Source organism: Cavia porcellus, unplaced genomic scaffold, assembly GCF_034190915.1.
Source record: "Cavia porcellus strain 051 isolate PalLab524CR breed Dunkin Hartley unplaced genomic scaffold, mCavPor4.1 scaffold_1, whole genome shotgun sequence".
In the NCBI taxonomy this organism is placed as follows: Eukaryota; Metazoa; Chordata; class Mammalia; order Rodentia; family Caviidae; genus Cavia; species Cavia porcellus.
The window spans coordinates 101,851,349-101,877,594 of NW_026947484.1; the positions used below are offsets into that span (position 1 = coordinate 101,851,349).

At 42.8% G+C, this 26,246-nt stretch overlaps 1 protein-coding gene across 1 annotated transcript in view; it reads right to left on the reverse strand.

The window, feature by feature from the left end:
- Window positions 1-26,246, reverse strand: part of Mob3b (MOB kinase activator 3B) — a 190,189-nt gene that overhangs the window by 22,348 nt on the left and 141,595 nt on the right. Inside the window, exon 3 of the mRNA XM_003478868.5 lies at window positions 6,937-7,139. Within this exon, the coding sequence (XP_003478916.2) occupies window positions 6,937-7,139 (203 nt within the window). The remainder of the gene's footprint in view (window positions 1-6,936; window positions 7,140-26,246) is intronic.

Sequence of the window (26,246 nt, forward strand, 5' to 3'; positions counted from 1 at the left end):
AAAAAAAACCCCCACATAAACCTACAAACCAGAAACAAAAGCTCCCTAGACATCAACAAGGGTGAATAAATAGTACTGGTAGGCACATGTGACTGATTTTGCATAATGCACTCCATTGAAAATAAATGCATGCTTCTTTGCTATTTTTCAAACTGATGATTTAGAATAGGCCTGCCAAAACTCCTAAAAAGATTTCTGGCAGGCTTTACCACTCATCTCCAAGTCTTTGTGTTGCCCTAAATAATCACCAGCTGATGCCGCGCTGGACGCGTGTGCATCTGCATGCATATGCAGCATGTACCCCCACATGGTCATCGCCACTGTCATCATCATCTGAACTGACCAAGTCCCATGAACATAAACTCCCGCTATTTTGTGTCCACAGTATACCCTTCTCTGCTGCCATAGTGGGCTTCAATCCATGATGACCCCGACAGCAAAGACAGAAGATCATCTTGGATGAAGGTTGACAAGCCTGGTGACATACCACGTCAAAGATCAGAGTCTCAGACAAACCGAAAAGAATCTAGATATGAGTGCTTTTGCAGATGAGGAAACCAAGGTCCGGAGATATTACAAGAAATCATAATGTGGTAACACAATCACAGAAACATCATCACAAAGCCAAATGGCCAGACTTCCAGGCGGAAACTGCTTTACAACAGCTGTGCTCAAGTCCGGGCTGTTTGGCTGAAACTCAAGAAAGCCGCCTGACAGGCAGCAGCCTGGAGGCTTTGTACAGATGATGTTTCAAAAGAAAAGAGCCTTTCAAAGGCCCACAATGGCTCTTCCCTGCCAGCTATTTTGGGGAGCAGCTTGGCTCCTGTGAGAAGCTCTGCTTCTCTTCACAGTCCTGACCTGATCTGGTCACTGCGGGCCGACATTGGCTACTGCACTCATCCAAGCTTCTCTAAAAGAAGTGCAGGCCTGGGCTGATCACCTCTCACAGAACACAAGATCAGCACCTGCCAGGAGCCAGCCAGGCTGCAGCCAGGCCTTCAAGGAACAAGGTCTCCACATCTTTGGTCCTCCGATAGTTAGCCTCCAAACTGTGTTTAGAAGTTCCTATGTTGAAGCGATAGTTTTTGGGGCCAAGGTCTACTATGAACAGCAGTCATCACCACTTCCACGCTGGGATGGGGTGTGCACTCTGCCTGACGAGTGTTACAATGAGGGATAGACAGACAGATAGCAGATGGGTTCACAAGTCAAGAAACTGCCCAGAACACCTGGCTGCTGCAATGATAAAAAGCATAAGGAGATGAAAATAACATACGTATAGCTCTTAATATTGTATGTGTAACTCAAGAAATGTAGCTATTTTTACTTTGGGAAAATGCCTGGGTGCCTTGAACATGATAAGAACTCAACAAAGGTGTGAGAAGGCTGAACGCCCAAAACTGGGCTGCTTATTTTCTGTGAAGCCTCCGTGTGTGGAGTTTCATTTCCTTTCTGGTTTTCTCACTTCCTCACCCCATGCTACAGTGGTGAGGATGCGGTTGCGGCCAGGGTGGAGCAAGAGGAAAAACTCCAAATTTTGAGGTGAGTCATTTGTCCATAGCGTGTCTCAGGGATCATGATTTCTGTAAGAAGTTCATGAGCGGTGATGAAAGGAAAAAAGTTCTGTAGCCAAATACAGTTAAGTGGCGGAGGAGGGGGCACTACCCAAAACAGAAGAATTTCTTTACTAGATATTTTGTGAGGTCTCTGATTTGTGACTGGTCATGCCAGGGATCTTCAGTGGTAGTTAGCAACATAGTATTCTCATTTAATGAAGGAAGAAAGTCTTTTTTTTTTTTTTTTTTCCATTGAGCATAAACTAGGTGGGCTTTTGGGGAGAACTCCTAGAAACACTGCTCCTTAGATTTTTCTCCTTTATTTTACTTTCCCATTTCTCTGAGCTCACTTCCAGTCCTAGAGGAGAAAAGATGATGTGATAAAAATGTTCATTCTCTAGTTTGAGAGTAATCATCCTGCGGAGCCCTTCCTATTGGAGTGTGGTCTGGTACCGACAGTATCTATAACTAAAAGCAGCCATAGTGCCATCCTGCCAGGCATGGAATCAGAGTGTGCGTTTGAGCCAGATTTCTAGGTGGTTCCGTAAACAATACAGTCTAATATGTTGACAGAAGGTGCTTGATACCAGGCACCTATCTCAGCAATTCTGATTTATGTACCTGGGAGAGGCTGAGACAGGCACATCTTAAAATACAACCTAATTCTGATGTGGGTGGTGTATGGGCCCCTAGAGCGAATCAAAGCCTGTGACCCAAGCACTCTGCTAGAAGACAGGGAAAGAGAGCCCAGAGCAACAGTGTAACCACCCTCACTGTTATAAGTAGGAAATGAGCCCTGCAGAAAGGGAAAGTCCTAGGCCCAGGTCAGTCTGCAGGTACCTTAACGTGAAACAGCACGCTCCTCTCTGTTCTCACTTTCCAAATCTCCTTCTCCAGCCCAATCAGCTTTACACTAACAGCTACTACACTGCCTGCGGCCCTCTCTCAGTCGGCTTTTGTTTCTAATGAAAAGACAAGAAAATGCTGCTGGCTGTTTGTGTTTGCTAGTGGTAATTCTGATTAGCTTAATTCTGTCAGCTGATTTCCCAACCAGCAAGGCCAAGAGCGGCCTGCTTATTCAATCAGGCCTAGACTATTTTCCAATTACCAGCATCATTTGGGCTCCTTCCCTCCACCCCTAACTGTGAACTTGCTGGAGCTCAGGTCATCTTCAGCTGTACATGAGAAATAGATAATCTGTCACGTCTGTATCTGTCAGTATGCCAGCCTTCCCTGCCTTAAGGATGAGCAAGTGTTTCCCTAGTTCCCAGGCTGCCACTGGAGAGACTGAATAGCAGGTCCCAAGAGGGGACAGAAGGCAAGTCCTCGGGATGAAAACAAATGCTGGCCTTCACTTCTTTCCAGCCTCTGAATTCCAAACTGTATTCCCAGTCACAAGCCTGATAGGGTGACCAATCACCCCAGTTTGTTGGTACCCAGGGTTTTCCCAGGACATGGGTCTCTCAGGGTTAAAACTGGGGGTGTTAGTCACCCTCAGGCAGTGTGAGAGCATTCAACATTTGCTACGTGGTATCTCTGGAATCTGGAACAGAGAATAACTGAGGATTGTGGTTCTATCTTTCTCTGTCCAGTACAAAGCTTATGATACATCCATATTATTTTGCTTTTGTTCTCTCTTGCAAATCAGATAGGAAGAAACATTATTTTCAATTAGCAGGTGTCTATGTGGAGGTCTCTGCAGGTATGTTCTTAGATAAGGAAGGAATGGCATCAAAGGAGGAATGACAGATGTGTAATCATGTTGAATGGGGACATATCATCCTTAAAATGCGCTCCCTGATTCAAAATCATGTAACATACTTGAAATGTACTACATGATATGGAACATACAGCCCTATATCCTGTATACTTTCAGCTGACTGATGGTAGAGATGGATACAAGTATGTTTCACTATATTTACTAGGAGACTATCTAGGGAAAGGCCGTGAGCACTACGGGAGGGAGAGTTGAGGTAATTCTACTTACTTTGTGCTAATTACTTTACATGCATTGTCTCATTTAACAGCCAACATTTCTTAAGCACTTACCACATGAATAAATCCATTTAACTTCTAGAATTCTATTACATTTACTTGATGATGAAGAAAATGAGGCTTTGAAAAGCCAAATAACTTGCTTAAGGTTGCAAGTTAGTAGATAAAGTATCTAAGGTTGGAATCCAAGAGCATCTGGGCCTTGTCTCATGCAGTATATACTACTGAATTGTCTACTTTTTTGGTGTGCCAGCAACTGGTTGGTTTTGGGGACCAGAGAAGTGTGGCAGTATGTGACAGACACATGAAGGGAAGTATGAGGGAGACTCCACTCTGTGGAATTCCATGTGAGTCCAGAAATGTCCCATCAGTGGCATAGGACCTCTGGAGATGCCGATGTTCTTAAGTAACTGCCTGAGCAAATGTGGTCTTCTGGCTCTAGATGCAATGGATTTCAAAGAATGTACAACTAGAATGCGAAGGCAAATGCCTGCCTATATTATCCTTGAAGGACTGCAGATGAGTGACACTCATCATTTTATATAATCTAGACTGCACTGTAAATCTCTCAAAACATGTTTTTCTTATGCATGTAGAATATCTGAGCAATTTGCTTTGCACATATAGAGTACTTACTATATGCAAATCAAATACAAATGCATTGATTTGCTATATCTAATCACAGTACATACAGTACATTGCGACAGTATGCTTAGCAGTCAGGTAGTCAACTGTTACCAACTCCTGAAATTACTACAGTAACAATCCACAAATATAACACTCTTAGAGGATCTGGATATGCTAAGTGTGCAGAGCCTGATATCATATAATTATTATCCCCATAAATATTCTCAATATCTGTCCTATACTTTGTAGGTTTAGGTTTGTATAAAGCAAGTACATAATGTCAGATAACTCAGTATTTAAAAAACATACTAAAATTAATCTTTTCTGTAATTATAGCAAGATATAAGTGTAGGAAGAATACTGTTTTAGGCAGGATTCAAAGAAATACAAGCTCCTGAGGAAAAACATACCTTTCTTGTTCACTTGCATTATTAATAATTCATGATTAATCTAATCAGTTTCTCTCCCAGCACACACAGACGCTCTTATCTAGACTACCAGCTTGTTCAAGGACTGACTGCGACCCTGAAGCTTCAAGTCAGCTCCTGGCACTGGCAGGTGCTAGAGTCCCTGGAGCCCCTCTTCAGTCATAGAAAATAACTGAGAGGGTTTTGATAGCAAAGAAAGGCTTTCTCTGCTTGTTGATTTACACTCAGCTTTATCTTACAATAGCCTTTATGCCTCTGTGCATAAAGGAGAAATTGACTTTCCCTTCTGTCCATCTAATGTTTCTGTCTGTTTAGCTCAGCAAAACTGAAAGTATGCATGTGGGAGAGCCTCTTCCTCATGGAGGGCTTTTGAGGAAGGTATTTTTCTCCCACCTGCACGAGCCTAAAGGCAACTGAACAAAACCCTCAGGAGCAGCCATTCCATGAGATGAGATGGCACAGTTTCTCTCTCTCTCTCTCTCTCTCTCTCTCTCTCTCTCTCTCTCTCGATCTTTCCTTCTTTCTTTCTTTGACACTTTCTGAAATTAACTTTATCAACCATTTCTAGTCATCCCACTCTCTTGAGCTGTTTGCACACCCTTTCTCCTTACACTGGCTGTTTACCCAACAGCCTTTATAAGGAATAAACTAGCAGAACTTCACTACATTTTCGTTTCTTTCCACATGAGTTGTCCAATTACAAGTCAGTCCCTGGCCCAAGAGTTTTCTAGCAAGTCACTGTGAAAAAAATGAAGAAAACTACATCTCTTTTAGCCAGCGATTTAAGAAACATCTCAACCATACACAGAGGTCTTGCTCTGTTCTACAGTAATTGAGTGATGCAAAGCAATATGTTTTTTGTCGTATACGCCCGTAGAACAGTTAGTGATTGCAAGCTGAGAAATTTCAAAGGTGACATAAAGTTCACCAACAGCTTCTTTGCCAGATACAGATCCTATATTGATGTACACGTGTCTTTTGAATTTTGACTCTTTCGCAGGCAGGGTCTTGCTGACCCAGAACGACTGCCCCTCCTAGAGCTGTCCAACAATGCCCAGAGATGACAGGCAACCCACGGGCAAGCAGTTTACAACCAACCAGTATAAATCAGCCAGTCTAACCCAGACCCAAACACTTCCACCATAAACTCCCACATTACCACAGGCAACAGACAGCTAGGGGCAACCCTCGTGCCCAGAGCCTGCTGACGTTATTCAGATTAGCCAGCCCTAAGCCTCCTTTGCCTGTGTCTTCCCACGGCAAGGCAGGGAGGCTCCTGCCCACGGGCGTCTCACTCCATCCTCTCACTGACTCAGTGCTTCCCCATGTGGTGGTTGGCGGTACGGCATGATCCTTTCTTTCTCAGCATGTGTGAGTACAAGTTACCTTTTTGTAGTCACCTGACTTATTGGCCTCAATGTACTTACATAGTAATAAAAGGTATAATTTAAAACAATAAAAGAAAGAGATACAGGTTGGCAAAAGCAGACATCCTGGCCCTGGCATTCCAGCCTTATTCCAATGGACTTGGATGGAACTTAGTTGCTCTACTCAGCATTTTAACAAGCAAAGGCGTCGTTTTATTCTATCTTACAGGACATGAAAGTACTGCACAGAGCCCACTAGAAACAGCTGTGATAAAAGTGTGGTGATCAAAGAATCACCTGTGAGAAAAGTGATGGAGTTTTTAAGGGTCTGGACTTCTAAAGCAAACAGTGAGTTCAATAGCAACAAAATACCTTATAAAGAAAGTATAAGTGACCCCAGTCACCCATACAATATTTCTAGAGATTCACCCTGAATGTTCTAGATTCTAATACACCCCTAAAACTCCCGAGCAGGAAGGTCAGTGTCAAAGGCAAAGTCCCTATGACATTATATTCTCGTTCAGGGCTGACTTTATTCCATCTGAAAGGCAGGTTTACTTAACTTTGCAGGCCTAGTAGCTGTCACATAGTAGTTGCTAAACACTCATTTACTGATGAAAGGAGTGTTTTTGATCATCTTTGATTAGTAATATCAGATAACATGCGAGATCAAAGATGCCCCTATAAGAGATCAGGTAAGTGAGTGAATGAGCTGAGAATCACAGCCATTCCTTCCAGCCCGAGCCAGCTCTCAGAGGGCAATCACCTGGCAGCAGTGCACTCAGTAGCAGTGGGCAGCTGGGCAACTCTTGGCCCTTGACTACTGAACTCGGTCTAGTTCTGCAACCTTCCCAGCCGACCTCTAGCTATTCGTGGGCACTCTCCACCTGCCTGGCAGTGTACTGTGACAAACGGTGAAGCCTCTGGGCACCACTCGGTACTCTCTGTGCAGGTGGCACTCACCAAGGGCTCTAGTTCCTTCCGGTCTATGAGGTTCATCTCTGTGACGAAGTAATAGAAGTGTTTGTAGCAGGTGTTGACGTGGGCTTCTGCACCCATCACGATGACTCGGTCGAAGTGGTGAATGTACACGTGGACGAAGACCCGAAAAAGGCGGCAGAGGATCTTCTTGCAGATCTGAAGGAAGTTCTTCGGGAAGGGAACACCTAGAGAAGCAAACAGAGAGAGGCATGGAAGCGTGACAGGAAAGCGCCTTTCCCAGTTAGGTCCACAGTAAGAACGCTGGCAGGGAGAGGGTGGGTAACTCTGCAGAGAAACCGGCACTCCTTCTCAGGACTAGGAGTGGTGTGGACGGCAGCCAACTCCGAACCTCCCTGTCCGAGGGGCAAGCTTCTCCCCTCCGGCCAGCAGTGGCCAAATAGGGACACAGGCCCAGGTATGGGAAAGTTTCTGCTTTCTCAAGATAATTCCAAAATCTGTGGTTCTGTGTGTACCTGGTGCATTTAAAAATGTTAAAAATTAGTTTGAAGAAATCACTGCAGGTTAAAGCAAAAACATCTCTGGCTTAGATCTGGCCCGTAAGCTACCCATTCACCAAGTCCAATACAAAATTCTTCTCAGTAAGCATTTTCCCTGAGGTGGGCACATTCAGCGAACTCCATAGGAGCTCTGCATCATCTCCACTTCATCGCTTTGAGCAAGGTAAGAGTTGGGTTTTTGTTTCTCACAGCCCAGAAAGGGTGAGTGGTTAGAGTCACTGAGACTGCCTCCTGCTCCTCAGCTGGTCAAAGGCATCAATAGTAGAATCGCGAGCCCATTTCCTTTTCCTCTCTAAAATACTGCTTAGGAGCCTGTTATTTATGCAGTCCTTAGAGACAGTGTATTGTGATGGGGTCCTAAGCTAGAAGCTTTGCTTCGCTTCCTGCTCTGCTCTGTGCTCAGCTGTATGGCGTGTGCAGACTCCCTGCCCCTGCTTCTCCTCCATGGAGGGGGATGGCAGTAAGGGCTGCCTTGCATGCTGTTACCCTGAGCACGACCCATCTCCAGTTTTGAGAAGACAGTAAGAGCACGCTCAGTGCAAGTGTTCCATTTCTCTGCCAAGGTAAGAGCAGGAGCGTAGCTGTTATTACAAGGAAAACTCCTTCACTGAGAAAAGACACACAGGACCACCAGCTTTTGAGCAGAACTGCAGGGCTCTGCTCCAGGCGTGTCCAGGTCTCAGGTGCCCAGCAGCCTTGCTGTCTCCACAGGGACCAGTGACACCTGTGAGACATTCTATAAAAGAGGATCACCTAGGGCACTTAGGGGAGGATGCAAGAGATGGAACAGGCTTGCCACCAGCAGTGACAGCATCGTCCTCCCCGGGGAAGATACCAGCTTTTCTTCAAAAACAAAGCAGCAACATATTCAATAAACCCAGGGAGATCGTAGACACAGCTTTGGGCTGACTTTTTGGGTAATCGATGCTGGATATGGGGCTGAGGGTGAGGTAAGCTGTGAAGGTAGAGGGCAGCCACATGCCGAATTTATGGCTTTCCCTGCTGAAGCAGGACCACTCAACTGCCAGTGCAGGTTAGTAGAAGGTCTGGAAGCCTTGGGGCTGGAGGTGACAGAATCTCCACTATGGTAGAAATCTCTATCTACTATGGTAGGCACTTTGGCCTCAGAAGGGAACCTCTGTACATGCTGCCAGGGATCTGAACATGTTCTCTTTACAAACTATCCGTGAAGTCAATTTTATTATTCCCATTTTACAGATGAGTAACATTGAGGTTCTACTATATCCTTTGTCTTGCTAAACAGTGGGACAGGGTTGAGATTTTAACCATGACAACCCAACTCTAAAATGCAATTTGGGGTGTTTAGAGTGTCACTTGTTCTCTAGCTTGGTTAGGGGCACCACTTGACTGCTTAGCATGATGCTACAGTTTATTCTCAGCTGGTACCGAAATATAAACAAGCCAATGAAAGCCAATGGTGAGAAAAGAGGACCAAGTCCACAGCCTCACAAGCTGTACATCTGGAGGCACCAGGAGGTCAGCTAACATACTCTGCTGCCTACACGGAGAATAGTGCTTTTCCTGTCCAGGCTTTAAGACTATAAACCTGACACTAACAACAAAAGCTAGTATTTACTGAACTCTTGCTATGCTAAAAAAACTGTGTGAAACTATCTGAGTGAATCTCAGAATAAAATTTATACTGCTTCTATCTTACAGATGACTAAACAGTCTTGAGGAAACTAAGTTACAGTATGGTCACCTCGCTGGCAAACTGTCTGACTCCAAAGCCACGAGCAGCCAGCCACACACGTTCCTCCCCAAGACCTTCCTCTCTGGGCAGCCTCAAGCCTCCGCCTCCCCTGGGTGCAGTCAGGTGGAGGCACACAGCTGCCAGGAGGATGGGGAGTTCGGGGGTTACCTGTCTCTCTGCCGGGCCCTCCCACCTTTCACCTCAGTTTCAGACGAGGCAATGTCGAGAGCTCTCTGAGGATGCACACGGCGACAGCCGGTCCCTCTGGACTATCTGTGCACTCTTCTCCTAGCTCTGGTTCCTGTCTCGGCTCAGTCCTGGACTCCCAGCTCTGCCCACCATTCTTCACCAGGTGTCTAACCCTGTCCAAGGCCTTAAAGATGGCTTTTCTTCTTTGGATTATGGCTTTAGAGTGGGTGAGAGAAGTTGGCTTAGATTCCAGAAGGCCTAGTTTAAAATCCTGGTCCTTCTACTTACTAGCTGTATAGGCAAGTTACAATATTGCTTTATTTTATTATAAAACTGATAAAATGTATTTACTTTATGGTATTTTTATATTAGCCTCTATATTGTATTTGGCCCTTTATGTATGTGCGGCAGGGCAGGGAATTTGATTACTTTTCACCTGACTTTCTCAGGTAAGCAGAATCCATCGGTTCTAGCTACAAAGTTGAGCTTGATTCATTCCCTTTCTTATATATAATTCATTCTGCAATCAGTTCAAATGAAGACATGCTTCAGCATGAAAAGCCATTGTCCTAGGTCAACTCTGAAAGCCAATAAGAAGCTGGGAATCCAAGTGAGCCTGGAACCACCGAAGAGTTCTCAGCAGAGCCCAAGTCAAACCTCAGCTCAATGAGTGAGGGACAGAACAGGAGAGCTAATACCGGGAAATTCATTCAATTAATAATGTTTCAAAGGCCAATCCTATAGCTTGTCTATTATTTTAGGCCTTTTCCCCCTTTCTCTTCTGCCTTCCAGATGTTCTGCTGTATATGTTAAATAAACTTTCTCAAAAGGTGGAAAAAGGAAGTAATGGTCTCCCCGGATGCGGGACGCCTCCTCCCCAGATTGTAGAATTTTTTGCCTTGCATAAGTGTTTGCATGATAGACAAGATAGGCAAGACTTGCCCACTTGGCCAGAGACCTCCTCAGCGACAAAGGGCAAACAAACTTCTGGGACCTTACCCTGTTACTCATCGAAAACATGAGTTGTAGTTTTTTCTGAGGCAGTCAGAGACTTAAAAATGGTTTTTGCTTAAATCTGTGCCTTTTCACTTTAGCCTACAAATGCCCCACAAACAATAAAAGCAGAACGAGGCGTGGCCCTCATTTCATATCTTTTTCCTCAACACTCTGGACACAGGTATATTAGTCATTTAAGGGGTGTCTATCTAAAAGTTGACAGAACAAAGCTTATTAGTCCAAAATTTTCCTAGCTTAATTCATCCCCTTTAAAACAGAGAATGCAAAATGTAACTAAGGGACCACCTGATCGCCAGCTTTTCTAGTTCCAGACCCCCTTCCCTGGGATGCTACTGGAGGTCTCCAGTCACTGACTGTCCTAACCTGATGTCACCAAGTTTCCAAAACACCAGAGCCCCACAGAACTGAAACACAGCCAACAGTATCACTGCGTGGGAATGTTACTGCCCTTCAAGCCACGAGGATTCCTCTAGAGCTATACAACCCGGACTAAGATAATGACTGATGGGATGCCAGCCTACTACAGCACCCCACAAAGCCTACTCGTCACAGTGTACCCCTCCAGCCACTGGCCAGTCTGCAGGCCCCTCCCTGTCTTTTCTCTTAGGTTCCAGTGGAAGCTTTTCCTTGAGATTCACACTTGCTTGCTGTTAATTTCTATTACAGTGCTGCCTCAGTTGATGGATGGCTATGAGCTTGAACTTTTCACTACCTGGACAGCAAAGTTAAAAAAAAAAAAAAAATCTGTTCTTGTGTTCATAACTTTGCTCAATAACCAAACTGGAAATCTGACTTGAAAAAACCTGTTTAGGCAGAGAGTATATCATGTGTAACATCTCACTGCAGACACAAAGGAATAACAGAGTGGCCTTCTCACTCAGACAACATAGTGCATATGTTAGTGTGTTAAAACATTCATCTTTGTGGGGGGTTTTGTGCTTTATTTGCATAAAATGTCATAAAAAGTTATCAATATCAGCAGTAAAGCTAAGAGGAAAGATAGATACATGAAAGATACAGTTAAAGCAAAAAAAATCATTGTGAAATTTGTTAAAGTCCAAAAAAAGTTCATTTATAAATATAATTTGGGGGCCTGAGAACCAATTTCTTGGCTTTCTATTATTTCTTATGGGAAAAATATGTTCAATTCTCAAAGTTTTTGGGTTTGAACACAAATTTGGAATAAACTGAGTTTGAGGTATCATTAAAGCAAGGATCCACACAAGCCAGGAGAGATTCACTCCCTTCGTGACAGAAAATGGATCTATCTGAGGGTTTTATTTTCTTCAGTATGCTGCAAAGAATTATCCCATCTCCACTGAACAGGCAAGGGAGTCTTGAATGGGACCCGCTATATGTGCATGTGCATCATTCAATCCCACGACATACTGATGAGCAGTGACATTATTATTTCAGACTTTGAAAACAGTGTACCTGAGACTTGACTCAGCTAAAGCATTTATCCCAGGCTACAAAGCTAAAAGGACATGGACTATAGCTCCAAAGCATGAGTTTATTTGTACCCCGTCCCCACAGGCTGCACGGTGGCAGGGAGTAGATGGCTGAGACCTCCACTTTATGGGCTGCACTTAGCTCAAAAGGCTAAGCTTGCAGGAGAAGCCCAAAAGCTGTAAGTGGGACACAATGACACATACCTATAACTCCATCTTTTCTGGGAGGCTGATGCAGGAAGATTGAAATTTCAAGCCTAGTTGGGGCAACTTAGTGACTTAGTGAGACACTAACCCAAAAATAATAGCGGTGGGCATGTGACTCAGTGTGTAACGCCCAGAACCACACAGCAGAAAACTGCTTAAAAAGGCACAGTTTGTCAGTAAGAAGAATGAAAGGCTAGTGGATCACGCCAAGTGGATGCTTGACTAGTGACAGCAGCAGTCTACCCACGCGGGGAAATGCGTGGCTGGGCAGTCTGTGTGTCCGCAGGTTTCCTCTTGCCTGCATCAGGACCACAGCTAAGGCCCTCGTAGTTCCTTTCTGCCTCTGCTGAGAATATAAGATGCCAGGATCCCTTAACTCAGGATTTCTCACTATGTAGTTTAAAGATTATGAATCCTGCGAGATCCTTGGATGAAAAGATAGGGTCATAAACGTCAAATATATTTGCTAAAATGCTGCTTTCATGAAAGTTTACAGAGTAAAGAGTAGTAAAGGATCTGAGAATATCTGCAGCAAAAGTTCCATAAAACTCTGGGTTCCTCTTTTTCTCATAGTACTTACTAACACACACGGCCTCTAGGAAGATTGCTGAGGCTCCATTTCTGTCTTTGTTGCCTAAAAATAACATAACCATATACAAATGTCTTAGTGGCTCAAAACTTCAGTTTCCTCATCTATAAATAAAAGGATATCTTAGCGCTATCTGAAGCTCCAGAGTTATTTGTGAGGATTAAATACGTACACATATAAAAAGCCTTGCTTTCATGCTGTCCAGGCAGTTAGCGCTGTACCGTCAACTATTAGCTTTAATAATTGACCAAATGTTCTTTGGAACATGTGTTGGCATTAGATTTCCTTCCATTTATTTATTTTCAGGAGGACAATCTTGGTATTAGTACATCAATTCTGAACTTGCAAGAACTTAAGAGTAGCAGGTACCCAATTAGGATCAAGGTTTGATTAGACCTTGAATTATTTTCTATAAGTTTCTCGTACTTACGTCTTGTATTGCTGTAAGTTCTCTGAACAAAAGTATTGTTTAGTACTTTGAGTCTACCTTCCAAAGTACATAGCACAAGCCAGAAAGGGAATATGTCATATAAAAATGGAATCAGAAAAGACCAAAGTCTTTAGTCAAGATATGAATCTTTCATCTCTTATTTGGGGAAGGAAAAAAAGCCCATGGCAAAAATACCTTTTTTTCTTTTTTTAATCAGTCTTTAGGTAGTCCTGGCATGGAAGGCTGCACACTGTGGGGAGAAGGAAGAATTCTGCAGTGAAAAACATTTTGATCTGGTCTCAGAGTGGCAAGAAAGAACCTGAAACTTCTTTTTTTTCTCTCTCTCCCTTTCAATATACTTTTTCAGGTGGCTATAGCTAATTTGCAGTTACTATACCCAGTTAGAAAGTTAATGACAGACAATATTAACCAAGAGTCTTAATGGAAAGATTACATATTTAAGGATTTGGAGTTAAACGTTGACTAGCCTTATAACAATACAAACCAATGACAATTATTCAATAGATATTAATAGATGATATAGAAAATGACATTTGATCAGAAGACCTCTGAGTGATTTGCAATTCTGTGATTTGTCAGATTATATCTGGGAAGTTTCAAACCCCAAGAAGTTGACTTGAAATACTCAGATGAGTATTCCCTCAAAAGGTGACCAAGCTCAAGGTGTCTGTGGGTGATATGGCTCTCTGTGACCTTGGTCATGTGGTGTGGCTTTTTCTCTGCAAATGAGTCAGTACTGAAATGCAATTCAGGCAACTGAAAATAGGGCCAGTCTGAGCCCAGATTCCAGAATAAGACAAAGCAACCAGCATGCCTGGGCAGAGGTCAGAATTCAAACTAATCACTCTTATGAGGTTGCAGTAGGAATTTGTTCAACTATTAGACTCAGTGCAAGACTAGAGTTTTATCAGCAGTCAGGTCAGGAGGAGGCTGGCCAGGGAACTGGGGTAAAGGTGGGGCTGAGGTGAGTCTGCAGGTCTGGAGCTTCCCAGGAGGGCCTGATGAGACAGCTCCATGGTGCTGTCTGCTGCTCAGGATCTGATATGCAGTCAGAATCCAGCCTCTGACAGCCCTGCTGAGTTCATCCGTGTGTCTAACCACAACTTTCTGATCTCCAAGCCAAATTCAGTGTGAGCTAAATTGAGCATAGAATCTAATAATTTCTCTGGGGCCTCATCTGGAATTGCCTTTCATCTCTGACTTGGTAAATCTCCTTTCTCCCAAACAAAATTAAGTAAAAATTCCAATAATTTCTGAGTGTCAATCCATTTTTCTTTCTTCCTCTCCAGCCTCTTCCCTTCCTTTTCACTAAGCCCTCAAATGCTCCCATTGAATCCTCCTTTTTCAGGCAATTCAGAAAGAAAACAAGTTGTCTACATGGCTCCTATTATTCCTTTTATCCTGTTACAGGGAACAAGAAGGGAAAAGGTCCTTCCGAGAAGGCAGCAATGCTTAGGATTACAAAGAGCCAAAGTCAGACAAGACCTAGAAGGGAAATTTCTGAGCCAAGGGTTGATCATCCCTGTTTTCATCATTTTTCTCTATTTTTCTGAAGAGAAAAGTGGATGCTTGGTGATGATACTCCAGCACATGATCAGGGCTGGGCTGAGCCTGAGCTTTGGAAGTCTGGAGCATCACGACTTGTCCACATGGAAGCCAGAGAACTGCTCCAAACACTCAAAAGTTCTGAAAGATATTCCACCCTTTCCATTTACCTATTCAATTCTTCTTCTTTCTGTAGAGTTCATCTTAGTCTTCCCTTGCTCCTCAGCACTGGCCCTGTGCTGTCTACTAGCCTGCTCCTGGAGTCCTCCTGTGCTCTCCAGGAGGCCAGGGACTGTGCAAATCTCCTCCTAGATATCTTGTTAGAGTGCCAGCACGGAGTCTGGAGAAGAATTTATGTGAAGTAAGTACTTGCTGATTGCTAGAGCTGAGCTCTTCTGCTATCTTTTTAGCCTGAAATCAGAGCTCAGAAAGGCAAAGGAATGTACCAGCACTCACAAGAACTAACGTGCGGTGGAAAAGGACCTGAATTCAAGTCCAACTGAGTCCAGAGCCTATGTATGTTCTTTCCATTTTGTCATGAGGCTTTGTAAAGTTCTCAGGGGTTTTTCTATCTCACTTCAACCCAACTGGTAGAACCAGGAAAACAAAGTTTTCATTTTCATTAAAAATGAAAGTGGAAAAGAGTAGTATGGGTCTCCATTCCTCAAATGTTCACCCCAGTTAAGGATACTGGTGATGTTCTCAGCTCTGGCACAGATCACACGTGGGTCCAGTCTACCTGTGGGGCATCTGTGCTCACTTCCCAGGCTTTGTTTCCTTACCTATGCATGAGCCTGGAGCTGGGGGGAGGGGGCGGGCAGGCACCCAGAAGGCACTCAGTGAATGGTGGCCATCTACTGTGGTTGGAAAGATGGCTCCTCCTCATCCCGTGTGGCCAGGCAGAGCACAGGAACCAGGCCAGGTGAAGCTGTCTTAACCTTCCGAAGGATGAATTCTTCCTCAAAAGTAGATTCGGAAGGCATGACACATGGAATCTGAGTTGTCTTAGGTGACACATGACAAAACCTAACACCCTGAGCAATTCTTTGAGGCCCTGGATGGCACGCTAGTAGCAGTACTTGGAAATGTTTACGTTTCTCCTTAAATCGTTGTTCAGACCCAGGAGCATATGCATTGTCCTTTTTGTCTTTGGAGCCCAGTTACAGGATGGCAGCGCATGTGAAAATCCCTCTACAAGTCATAAAAATCCTTCATTCTCAATAGCTTATGAATAAAAACAGCATCCCACACATGTAGGAAAAGAAAACAGACCTCCTCTGGCAATGTGGCTGAGAACATATCATTTCCAAAATACTTGCAAAACAAAATGCAATTGGATCACCAGGAGGAAAAAAAGGAACACAGATGTTTCTTAAAAATACATATTCCCCTCTCCATGGTTTACTTTTTCTTTCATAGCCATCCACAATTCCCCTACATATATATAATATATACTATATATATATTATATACATATTATATATGTGATGCTCTTGCTGATGCTGATGAAAATTCAGCTGTGGAAGACGTATTCCTTTCTGCAGATGTTTTGTGTTATGTCAATGTGTTCCTCAAGAAAGTGTCTGTTCATCATGCCAAAGAAAACAATCCTGTGTAGCAGGACTTTGTTCTCCTGCCTAAAAAAAAATCCCCAAACAAATCAACAGCTGCGAATGGTTAGAAATAAACTAGCTACCATTCTATTCTACAGCTCCCTTCCTCTGCGCCCTCCCCCAGCCCCCTGGTTGTACCCTCCAGTCTATCATGGTGGTTAGACCAAAAGAAAGGAAAAGGGACTAACATGCAATTATATGTTCTAAACAGATTGTTAATTCTTTCAGACATGCCATTTTCCAGGCACAGGAAGTGCTGTTTCAGCCGCCCAAAGGAGCGACTGTAAATACAGTGTGCTCGCTTGTCACACTTCCTCCAGTCCATCAGCACCACTTCTCAGCTACCAGAGGCTGCTGTCTACCCACATCTCCAGGATTCCAGCCTTGGTCCTCTGCTTTCATGGCATGAGCACTGAGGAGAAGCAGGTGAAGAAAGACCCAAGGAAACCATGGATCAACAATAAAAGCCATTACAAACTAAAGCCTCACTAGTTTAAGCCTGCCCAGGTTGCTGAAAATCTAACGGGTCAAATGAGATGGAGTTAGCTGAGAATGGGATGTTAATAAGCTTCAAGTCAGGCTGAAGAACCAGCAATTTGATCACCAGTTAGAATTTGAAAATGATCCAGATTTCTTGTCATGCATGTGATATCGTGACTATCCATACAAATAAAACTGCTCTTTATTCACCAGTCGATGCTTTTTTTCCCCATTATGTGCAGGGCAATTAGTACAAGTCTTGAGCTTCTCTAACCACTCTGCCTCTTCTCCAGCTCTATACACCATCATCTGCCTGGCTCACCCTTCCATAAACTACCTTCCTCTATTTGTATATTTCTCTAATCTCCACCTGCCAAATGTAGGATCTTTCTGAGGTGCAAATCTAACCAGAAAATCTGGCAAAAGAATAATTGGAATTTCTGCATAAAATTCTAAGCTTCCTATTGCTTCCAAGGTGAAAGCAAAGCTCTTTATGTGATTTCACACACATGCATCTCTCCGTCGTCATCCCTGGCTGATTCATGTAATACCTCAACCATTTAGAACTAAGATCCTCATGCTCACTCACTTCTGGGTATTACCACACACAGGACTGGTACACGGAAACACCTTCTTCAGCTTCCCTTTTTTGTCTGGATGATTCTCATCTGAGGGTGAAATCTCAACTGAATCATAACGTCTTACAGAGGGTCCTCCCTGCTCACTTCACCTCTATTAAGGCATATGGTAATACTCTGTACTTTTCTTATATGGAATGCCTTTCTCATACTGCCCTTTTCTTATTGGTTCCCAGTAAACTAAAAGATTTTTTAATGTCAAAAAGTGTATCTGTTCACAGTTAAATCCCTGGCATTTAACGGATGCCAGAACATGGTGATTTTCAATAAGTATTTGTTGGATTCCTACAATGGAATAAATGTTAATTAATTTCCTCAACTTCATGTATTGAAATTCCAGTCCACAAGCCAGTGGTTATCAGGAAGTGGAACTTTTGGAAGCTGACAGGTTAGGAGAGCATAAATGGCATTTGTGCCTCTATAAAGGAAGTCCCTTTTCTTTCTTCATGTGATGTTATCGCAAGGAAACTGCTGTCTGTGATTGTGAATCACACCACAGTGAATTTGTTGGTGCCTTGATCTTGGACTGACCAACTTCCAGAACTGTGGAAATAAATATTTTTTGTTTGTAAGCCATCCAGTTTGAGGTATTTTTGTTATAGCTGCTCAAATAGACTCAAGATAGTGAATACATGAACAAATGACCACATAAACCAGAGTAACGTGCGGCTGGTGCGGTGCTTTATCTGCTTGGTTTGCCCTTACATTTTGTAACTCCCAGAAGTGGCTCTTGAGTACAGTCTGAAAACTTTTGCTCTATGGAAAGATTTCAAGGTAACTGCTATGGGCACTGTTTACCCTTGGCATGTCAAAGGCAGTAAGACTGCAGTGAAAATTAATACAAACATCCAACATCTAAGAGGAAAATGCATCTTTCTAACAGGTTTTACTAATAGTGAGGCTGAGCATCTCCCTCAAACTGTACTACATATTTATAGTCAAGTATCTAATTTCCCAGAAGTTCTAAACTTTGCAATATGCAAGGCTTGATGACAGCCTGATCATTCTTTCTGGGGGAACCCAACCTGAGGAGTGCACTGTAGAGCCAGAAGGAAACAGGGAACAGGAAGAAATTAATCTAACACAGAAGAGTTACTGGTTGGGGATCTTTTCTAAATAGAAAGGGTCTAAGAAAGGGAAATGTACCAAAAAAGTCAATTCTGCATACATGAACCCAGCCATTGGGAGCTGAGAGGAAGACTGGATGCGGACATGCTATTATTTGCATGTGTCAGAGCCAAAGAAACAAAGTTGGTTGAATCAGAATGAAACCAAAATACTGCTCTAAAATCCAATTACTGGGTCAGAGTTGGCCTAACTTCATGAACTGAACTGTGCAATTGAAGTCAACGATTTACTTGACTGTACTTTGAACTATATGCCCTCAGGGCTTCTAAAGAAACATAAATGAGTAAGATAAGCTGGGTGTAATATAGTAAGGAATGCTCTGGACTTAGTCAAGCTGGAGAGCATGTTACAAAGGAAAGAGGAGAAAAAGGCTTTCAGTCTTCGTTCACCGTCATAACAGGAGAATAGGTCCAGGATTGCCAGACTTGGACTTCAAGAGAATCAAGAAATCTAGATTCCTGTGTGAAATTGTTGCATAACTGAATGTTTGTTAACTCAAAATACTTTTAAAATTTCAAATGTATTAACATTTTTAATGTATATTGAACTCAGCCTGGAAGCTGACTACAGGGTGATAGCTTAATTTTCTAAAACATTAAATTGTGACAGCTTAATTTTCTAAAACATTAAACTAAGAAATTAAAAAAGAAAAAATAGCAATATACATATACAATATTCAGACCTTGTTTTAATAGCATTCTTCAATAACAGGAATCAGGGAACCTTGAAGAAATAGCTGATTCTAGGGCTGGGTATAAAATATGGACTAGAACATAAGAAAGTACCAGAAAGAAAGGTTGTGCTCAAGAAGAACCAACAATGAGCACTGTCAAAGGGCCACAGTGCCCAAACTGCAGGAGCTCTGGAAAGACCAAAGCTGGCCATCTGAGCAATAAGATAGAGTAGATAAAACAAAAATATCCATGAATCCACACTGATATCAATGAATGGCTGAATAAAAAATTGGGTACTGACAAGTCTGTGCGGTAGATTTCTAAATAATTGGCATATATTCGCCCCTCAAGGAGAAGGAGCTCCTAAACATAGGCCACGTTTGGTGACTAGCTTCCAAACAGTACAAGATGAAGAAGGGAATCACTATACCACAGACATGACCTTGGCTAAGTGATCCTTTTTAACATCAGTACAGATAAGTCAGGTTCACAGGCTCTCCCTTTGACATGATGTCTCTTAGCTTGTTATCTGTCCTTAGAACCCATCAACCCAATTCAACTATAAAAAAAAATTAGGTAAACAAAAATGAGGGATATTTTACAAAATATCCTCAAATTATCCAATGCATGAAAAACAAGGAAAGTCAGAGAACATATTATGGCTCAGAGGATTCTAAAAGACAGAGACTAGATGTTGTTTGGATCCTACATGGTATCCAAGAAGTGGGAAAAGGCACTGGGAAGGAACTAGCGCAGGAAAATCTGCACACAGGACTTTAACAATAGTCATGTTCTGATGTTAGTTCCTTAGTTGTAACAATTTGGAGGCTGTGCTAGATCTTGGGAACTCAGCAATAAGCCAAAAAGTCATGGCAGATGGCAACTGGTAAGATCATCTGATACTCGGCACTAAATTCTGGCACTGAAAGTTGTCCTAGGGCCTCCCCGAGGCAGAGACATGTCAGAGAGGTTAATCCCTTCACTCTCTCTTTTTGCCACTTTTTCCCATCTCACCTGCAGCATGACCTACCTATATTAAACTTCTAAAAAAAGTGACTTTAAGTGCTAAAATTAAATATATAAAAGCTTTAAGACCATTTAACATGTTTTAAACATTTTAGTTATATTGGGTTCTAAGTGAAACTTGTATTCCCTGAGCATCTAATGGAACCGTATATTAACATATGTAAGTATTCATACCCAAATCAACCAACTGGTGACCCAGAGCAGTTGTTGTTGTGATTTAAATGTGCCCCCAAAGCCTCATTCAGTCATAGAGGCAACTGAACCTAACATTTGTGATTGGTTGGTTGTCTAGCACTCCGATTGGTGGTGTCAGTGTTTTACCTGCTCGGGGGTGGAGCCAGTATAAAGGCAGAAAGAAGATGTGTCTTTCTCTTTTGCTTTTGCTGTTTGCAGGGGCCATGAATGGGTGCCCTGCCTTGGAGCTGCCTTGGAGCAACTGAGTAGGGACAGAAACCTCCAAGAATTTTAAGAAATGAATCTTTCGTTCCCTAACTTTGGGTGTCAGGTATTTTGTCTTAACCATGAGTGAATGTAACCAACACAGATGTTTTTCCCATTTGCAGATGAGAGAACAAGAAACTAAGGTATGTTAAGTCACTTGCCTAAGTCAAACAGGTGTGAAGCTGAAGTTTCAACCCAGAACCAACTCATCTGTTTCTCAAATAATATACCCTTTGCTTCTCAAAAATCAAGGCAGTTTCTTTTTTAAAACTAATTTTGTTATCAAAAAATATCACCCAATAGTTAGCCAGGGTTTCAAAACAATCACAACTGTAATAAATTACTATTAGGCCATTAGCCAATTTTAAGGTTCTTATGAAACATTTTTTTGAGAAAAGTCTGAAAATCCAGGAAACTTGTCTTTTAGGATTTGGTGGAAGGGGGGAGGCAAGGCTGAAAAGAGAAGTGGAGTGTGCAAGTAACCAAACCAAGTGCTCCTGGAGGAGCTGAGATTTAAACCCGGGGAGACACTGACGGCTATAAGCCAAAGTCAGCCAGAGTATTTTCTTTTTTCTTTTCTTTTTTTTGGTCTTTTTCCTTTTTATCAGTACCGGGGATCGAACTCATGACTGCCTACTTGCAAGGCAGGCACTTATGCCACTGAGCTAAATCTCCAGCCCTGCCAGAGTATTTTCTCAGGACTATGTATATCTGAAATGCTGCTAATGTTTAGAAATTAGGAGCCACAATACAAAGATCAAGAATTCTAGCTTCGGGGGCTGGGGATTTAGCTCAGCGGCATAAGCGCCTGCCTTGCAAGCAGGCAGTCATGAATTCGATCCCCGGTACCGATTAAAAAAGGAAAAAGACCAAAAAAAAAAAAAAAAAAGAATTCTAGCTTCCCTTGAAAACTCAAAATTATGTGGCTCAACTGGAAGCTGAAATTCCAACATGGCAAGAGCTCAGCAATGTCTGGTTCCTTACACAATGGGAGATGCATCCACTCCAGCATCTCCATTGCTCTCGCTCACTGATTCTGCCAGCTTTCCTTTAGGGAAAACGAAGCCTGTGGTTAATAGATGGTAGCAAGTGGAGGCAGCCTCTGTGCCTTTTTTAGGACAGTCTTCTGCCTTCAATAGAAGAGGGGTTTCATCTATGCAGCCATCCCAAATTAGTGCCCACTGGTCTGCCACCAGCTCCTTCAGGTTGAGCCAACAGCCTCAGCTACTGTTGAAACACCTTTATTAGGTTGTTGTATATAAAGCCAGGTGGGTCTTGGTTGTGTAGAAAACATCCGTTGACCACACTGGAAGATCATTACCCTAGTGACATTTCTGACCTCAAACCTTCAGACCCCTTCTTCCCCCAGGTCACACTGAGTCCTGCAGTAGTGCGGTCCCTCTCTGCAGTGCCACATTTAGCACAAATGTGTAAAAGGCACCATTTGCTTGCTTTCTGAAGGTGATCTGAGGGGGTATGAACAGACAGATTTTTGGGGCTGATGAAGGCAAAGGGATTTGCTGTTTTGCAACATAGGAGTCCTCTCCCTGCATCTTCAGCGTTTAGAGGTTATCCTCGAGTTGTAATACACTTGAGTTTCTTTCCACCCACACACCTGCACAGTATACCTGGACACTACTGCACCCCTCATTATGACACCTTTGATCTGTGATACATTAACTAACTGCAATGATTCTTTGGCAACATCACTGATGCACTATTAGCCAGCTGTGCTTACCAGAGGAGAGAACAGAGAACCTGACTCATGCATTCTGAGAGGTCTGTAGCAGCCCCCTTGCTCCTTAAGGTTCTGTGAAGGTTCTTATTTTCTGGGCTCAAAGGTGTAACATCATCCATTGGGACCATGATTTGTCATATAAACTGTTTTCTAGTTCTCTGAAAAATTTACTAACTTATAAATCTATGGTTTATATTTCAGATAGATATTATGGAACAATACTTATAAAAGTAGGTAACTGCCTAAACTGTTTCGGTCTAACCATAAAAGTAATATTAAGAAAGTAGAGAATGTTATCAAATGTAAGTATCATTTTTTTGGTACTGGGATTTGAACTCAGGACCTTTTGTTTGCCAGGCAGGTGCTATGCTGCTAAGCTACAACCCTAATCCAGTAAATATCATTTTGTCATCCATACATCACTTACTGCAGTGATTCTTTGGCACCACAAATTTCAGCCACTAAAATATTTTGGTATGTTACTTTCAAGTTTTAGGGCTGTTTCTGTGTGTATAGTTTTTAAAAATGAGATTGAACTCACACTGTATATTCAGTTTTGGCTTTCCTTTCTGCTCCTACCATTCATTGTACCATAAGTATTAAACATGCTTTGAAAATGAATCTTAATAAGCCCATCACAGAGATTCAACAATTCATAAGACAAAGCAGTGCTGGAATGACACTTTTTTTTGATATCAAGAATCAAACTCAGAGCCTCACACTTGCAGGTAGGCTCTGCGTCACTGAGCTCTATCGTTGGCCCTTGAATGACACTCTTTTGTGTACATCTCTCTGGCTGTTAGTCTCTGACAATATTCTTTGACTACCTTCTTAGAAGTGGGAGAAATTCGATAGTTTATATTAACAGTACATTTTACATTATACCCCATAATAGATTTTTATAGAAAATACTAAAATTTCCCTACATCTTGTAATAAAATTAATTTACACTGTTAGTGCATGCATCACTGGGGAAACACTGACATGAGACTCTTGACCAAAGCTGTAAACAAGTAACTGGTACCCTACCTTCAAATAAAATCATGTTCCCCAACCTGAACTATGCAGAGAAGCAAAAATGGAGAAACTAAATGGCAGTGTCCTATACTAGAACGGAATCTTAAATTCCCCTGAACTTCATGTGTGGCCTCTTTGGAGATTCTGCTTTAGAACAATGGTTCTTAAAGCATGGCCCCTGGGCCAGCAGAAGCAGAAATATCCACAGATGTGTCAGAACTGCAGATTTCCAGTCCTGGATTTGCCAGCACTGGGTCAAACACTTCAAGGCTGGGGCTCAGTGACCTATACCTTAAAATATCCTCCAGCAATCCTAATCTATGCAAAAGTTTACAAATCATAGGCTTAGAATGATATTTTGTGCATGTTCCTGGCTTAAGCAGGAGGCCCCCTTAACCAGACTGGGAAGTTGGAGATTCCCAGAATCTGGTGTCAAGCAAACTTGAGTGCAGGTTCCTGGACTGCTGCTACTTACTGGCAAATAATTAGGCTCTCCAAGCCTACTTTCACCACGCAGGATATGGAGATATTAATAGTATCTACCTCATTGGGTTGTTGTAAAAAGTAAGTGGAAAGTAAAACATAGCAAGGTGTTTTTCAACATAGAGCTTGATAAATGTTCCTGATTATCTGTACCCATCAGAGAATCATCACTAGCTGTTGAGAGATCAGGAAGGAGGATTCAGAAATAGACACAGTCACCCGATCTGGTGATTTGAACTTCCAAAACAGATGTTTGCTTTCTGACTCTAGAGCTAAGCCCGGACCTGGATTGCACCTACTGTGGGCAGGACCTGTCTAGAGGAGACAGTAAGTCATTCTCTTAGGAGCTGTCTTCAAAACGTGAAGTGCTGAAAATACATGGCTAGAAAGCCAGGCATATTTATCAGGACTAACAACTGCCCAGGATGGGGCCAGGGATTTAGCTCAGTAGCATAAATGCTTGCTTGGCAAGCACAAGGACATGAGTTCGGTCCCCAGTACAAAAAAAAAAAAAAAAAAAAAAAAAAAAAACCTTGCCGAGGATGGGAGAACGGGGAAAAAGGAAGGAGACAACCTGTAAACACATAGACCAGTTCTCCCAGCTGGGAGCCCCAGTGATGATGAATCTTTTAGAGACCAAGTACCCAAACTGTAACACAAAACCCACTTATTTATTGGAAAGTGCCAACACTGCGATTAAACCTGAACAAGAGTTGTTAAAAACAACCGCTATCCAATGCTCAGTTGCTAGGTGACTTGGTTTTTGTCCTGGCAGAGAAAGTTGTGTGTGTCTGCTTTGGCACTGGGGCCATCGGTTCACCACCATTGCCTTAAAACACAGACTGGTTCAAACACTTCAAGGCTGGGTTTGTTAAAACACACACTGCTGGGCTAAACCATCAGAGTTTGAGTTCTGGGCAAGTAGGGTCCAAGAATTTGCACTTCTAACAAGTTACAGGTGACTCTTGTACTGACATGGGCACACTTACTATGCTAAATTGAAAACACTGGCAGAGTTCATGAAACTAAAAGGCTATTGAGCTGCGACCTAGAAAAGCTCCAAACTGTGCTCCAGAAGTCTCTGACTTTTACATAATTCAAATCCCCTTTGACACGCTGTTTAGGTCTGCCCCAGAGTAAGACTAGCCAACCTTACTGTAGGTCCGAGGCAGGGACGGGGCAGGCAGAGGGATGGCCAGGCTGGCTGCTTGGCTTTCACAGTTGTGTGTGGGGGGCGGTGGGGACCAATCATTCACTGTCAGATGAGTTGGCATCTGCTCCCCTCTCCCAAGCCGCTGTCACATATCAGTCACTTACTATGGTGAGTGCCGTTTAATCCTGCCTGCAAGTCTAGGTGGATATTACTTGTATTCCATCTCACACCAGCAGGAACTGATGTTCAGAGAGGCAAAACAAATTTTCTGGACACAGGTACTTAGTAATATAGATCAGAAATCAGAACTCAAAACCTTTGCAGGTATCTTCCTGACCTGTGCAATGGGTAAGAGTCCCTATTTCTAGACTAACAAGACCAAGGCCTGAGCGGGATTTGGGTAGCAGGTCATCCCGGATCTGGCCTGGGAGGTAATGGGGATGATTACTGGCCCTGCACATGGGCCGTGGGGGCACAGCCCTCATTCATGCTCTGCTGCCCTCCAGCAAATCTGCCTGCAGGTCTCTGGGCCATAGGAGAGATCGCCAAATACACACTAAGCCAAAGCCAAAGGTTAGTAATTACATATTGTTATTTTCAAAGTAGTTGCTCCTATTTCAAGCATATGCATGAAAAACTGATCAAACAATAGAGGCACACACCTCTCATTTCAATGAACTAATACCATAAAGGTCATATTATGTTGTTTTGTGTGTATTTATTTGGTTTCCTTTCCTTCCTTCTTTTCTCCTTTCCCCCACCCGAGTTTCTCTCTCCTTCTGAACAGCTTCCTTTCACTTCACACTATCTATTGTACCTTCTGGATCCGATTCAGTTTTTCAGCTTTATATTCCCTGTGTCAGGACCAGTCTCAAAGGGGTCACATACTGTGGCACATGCCTGAAGTTCCAGCTACTCCAGAGGCTGAAGCAGGAGGATTGCAAATGCAAGCACTGGGTAACTTAGCAAGATCCTCTCTTAAAACAAGAAGTAAAACAAAGAGGCCTGCAATATAGATCAGTGGTAGAGTGCTCCTGGGTTCAATCCCCAGTACCTAAATCAACCACCAGTTAAATAAAAGAAACCAGAGTTAAATAACATGTCCATATTCTTGTCCTTTCCAGGAAATTTCCTGGTGCACCTAACCCTTATATAGGTTCTGAGAAATTGTATAGTAAAGAAACCTACTCACATCTAATGTGTGTTTCCTAAACCTATTT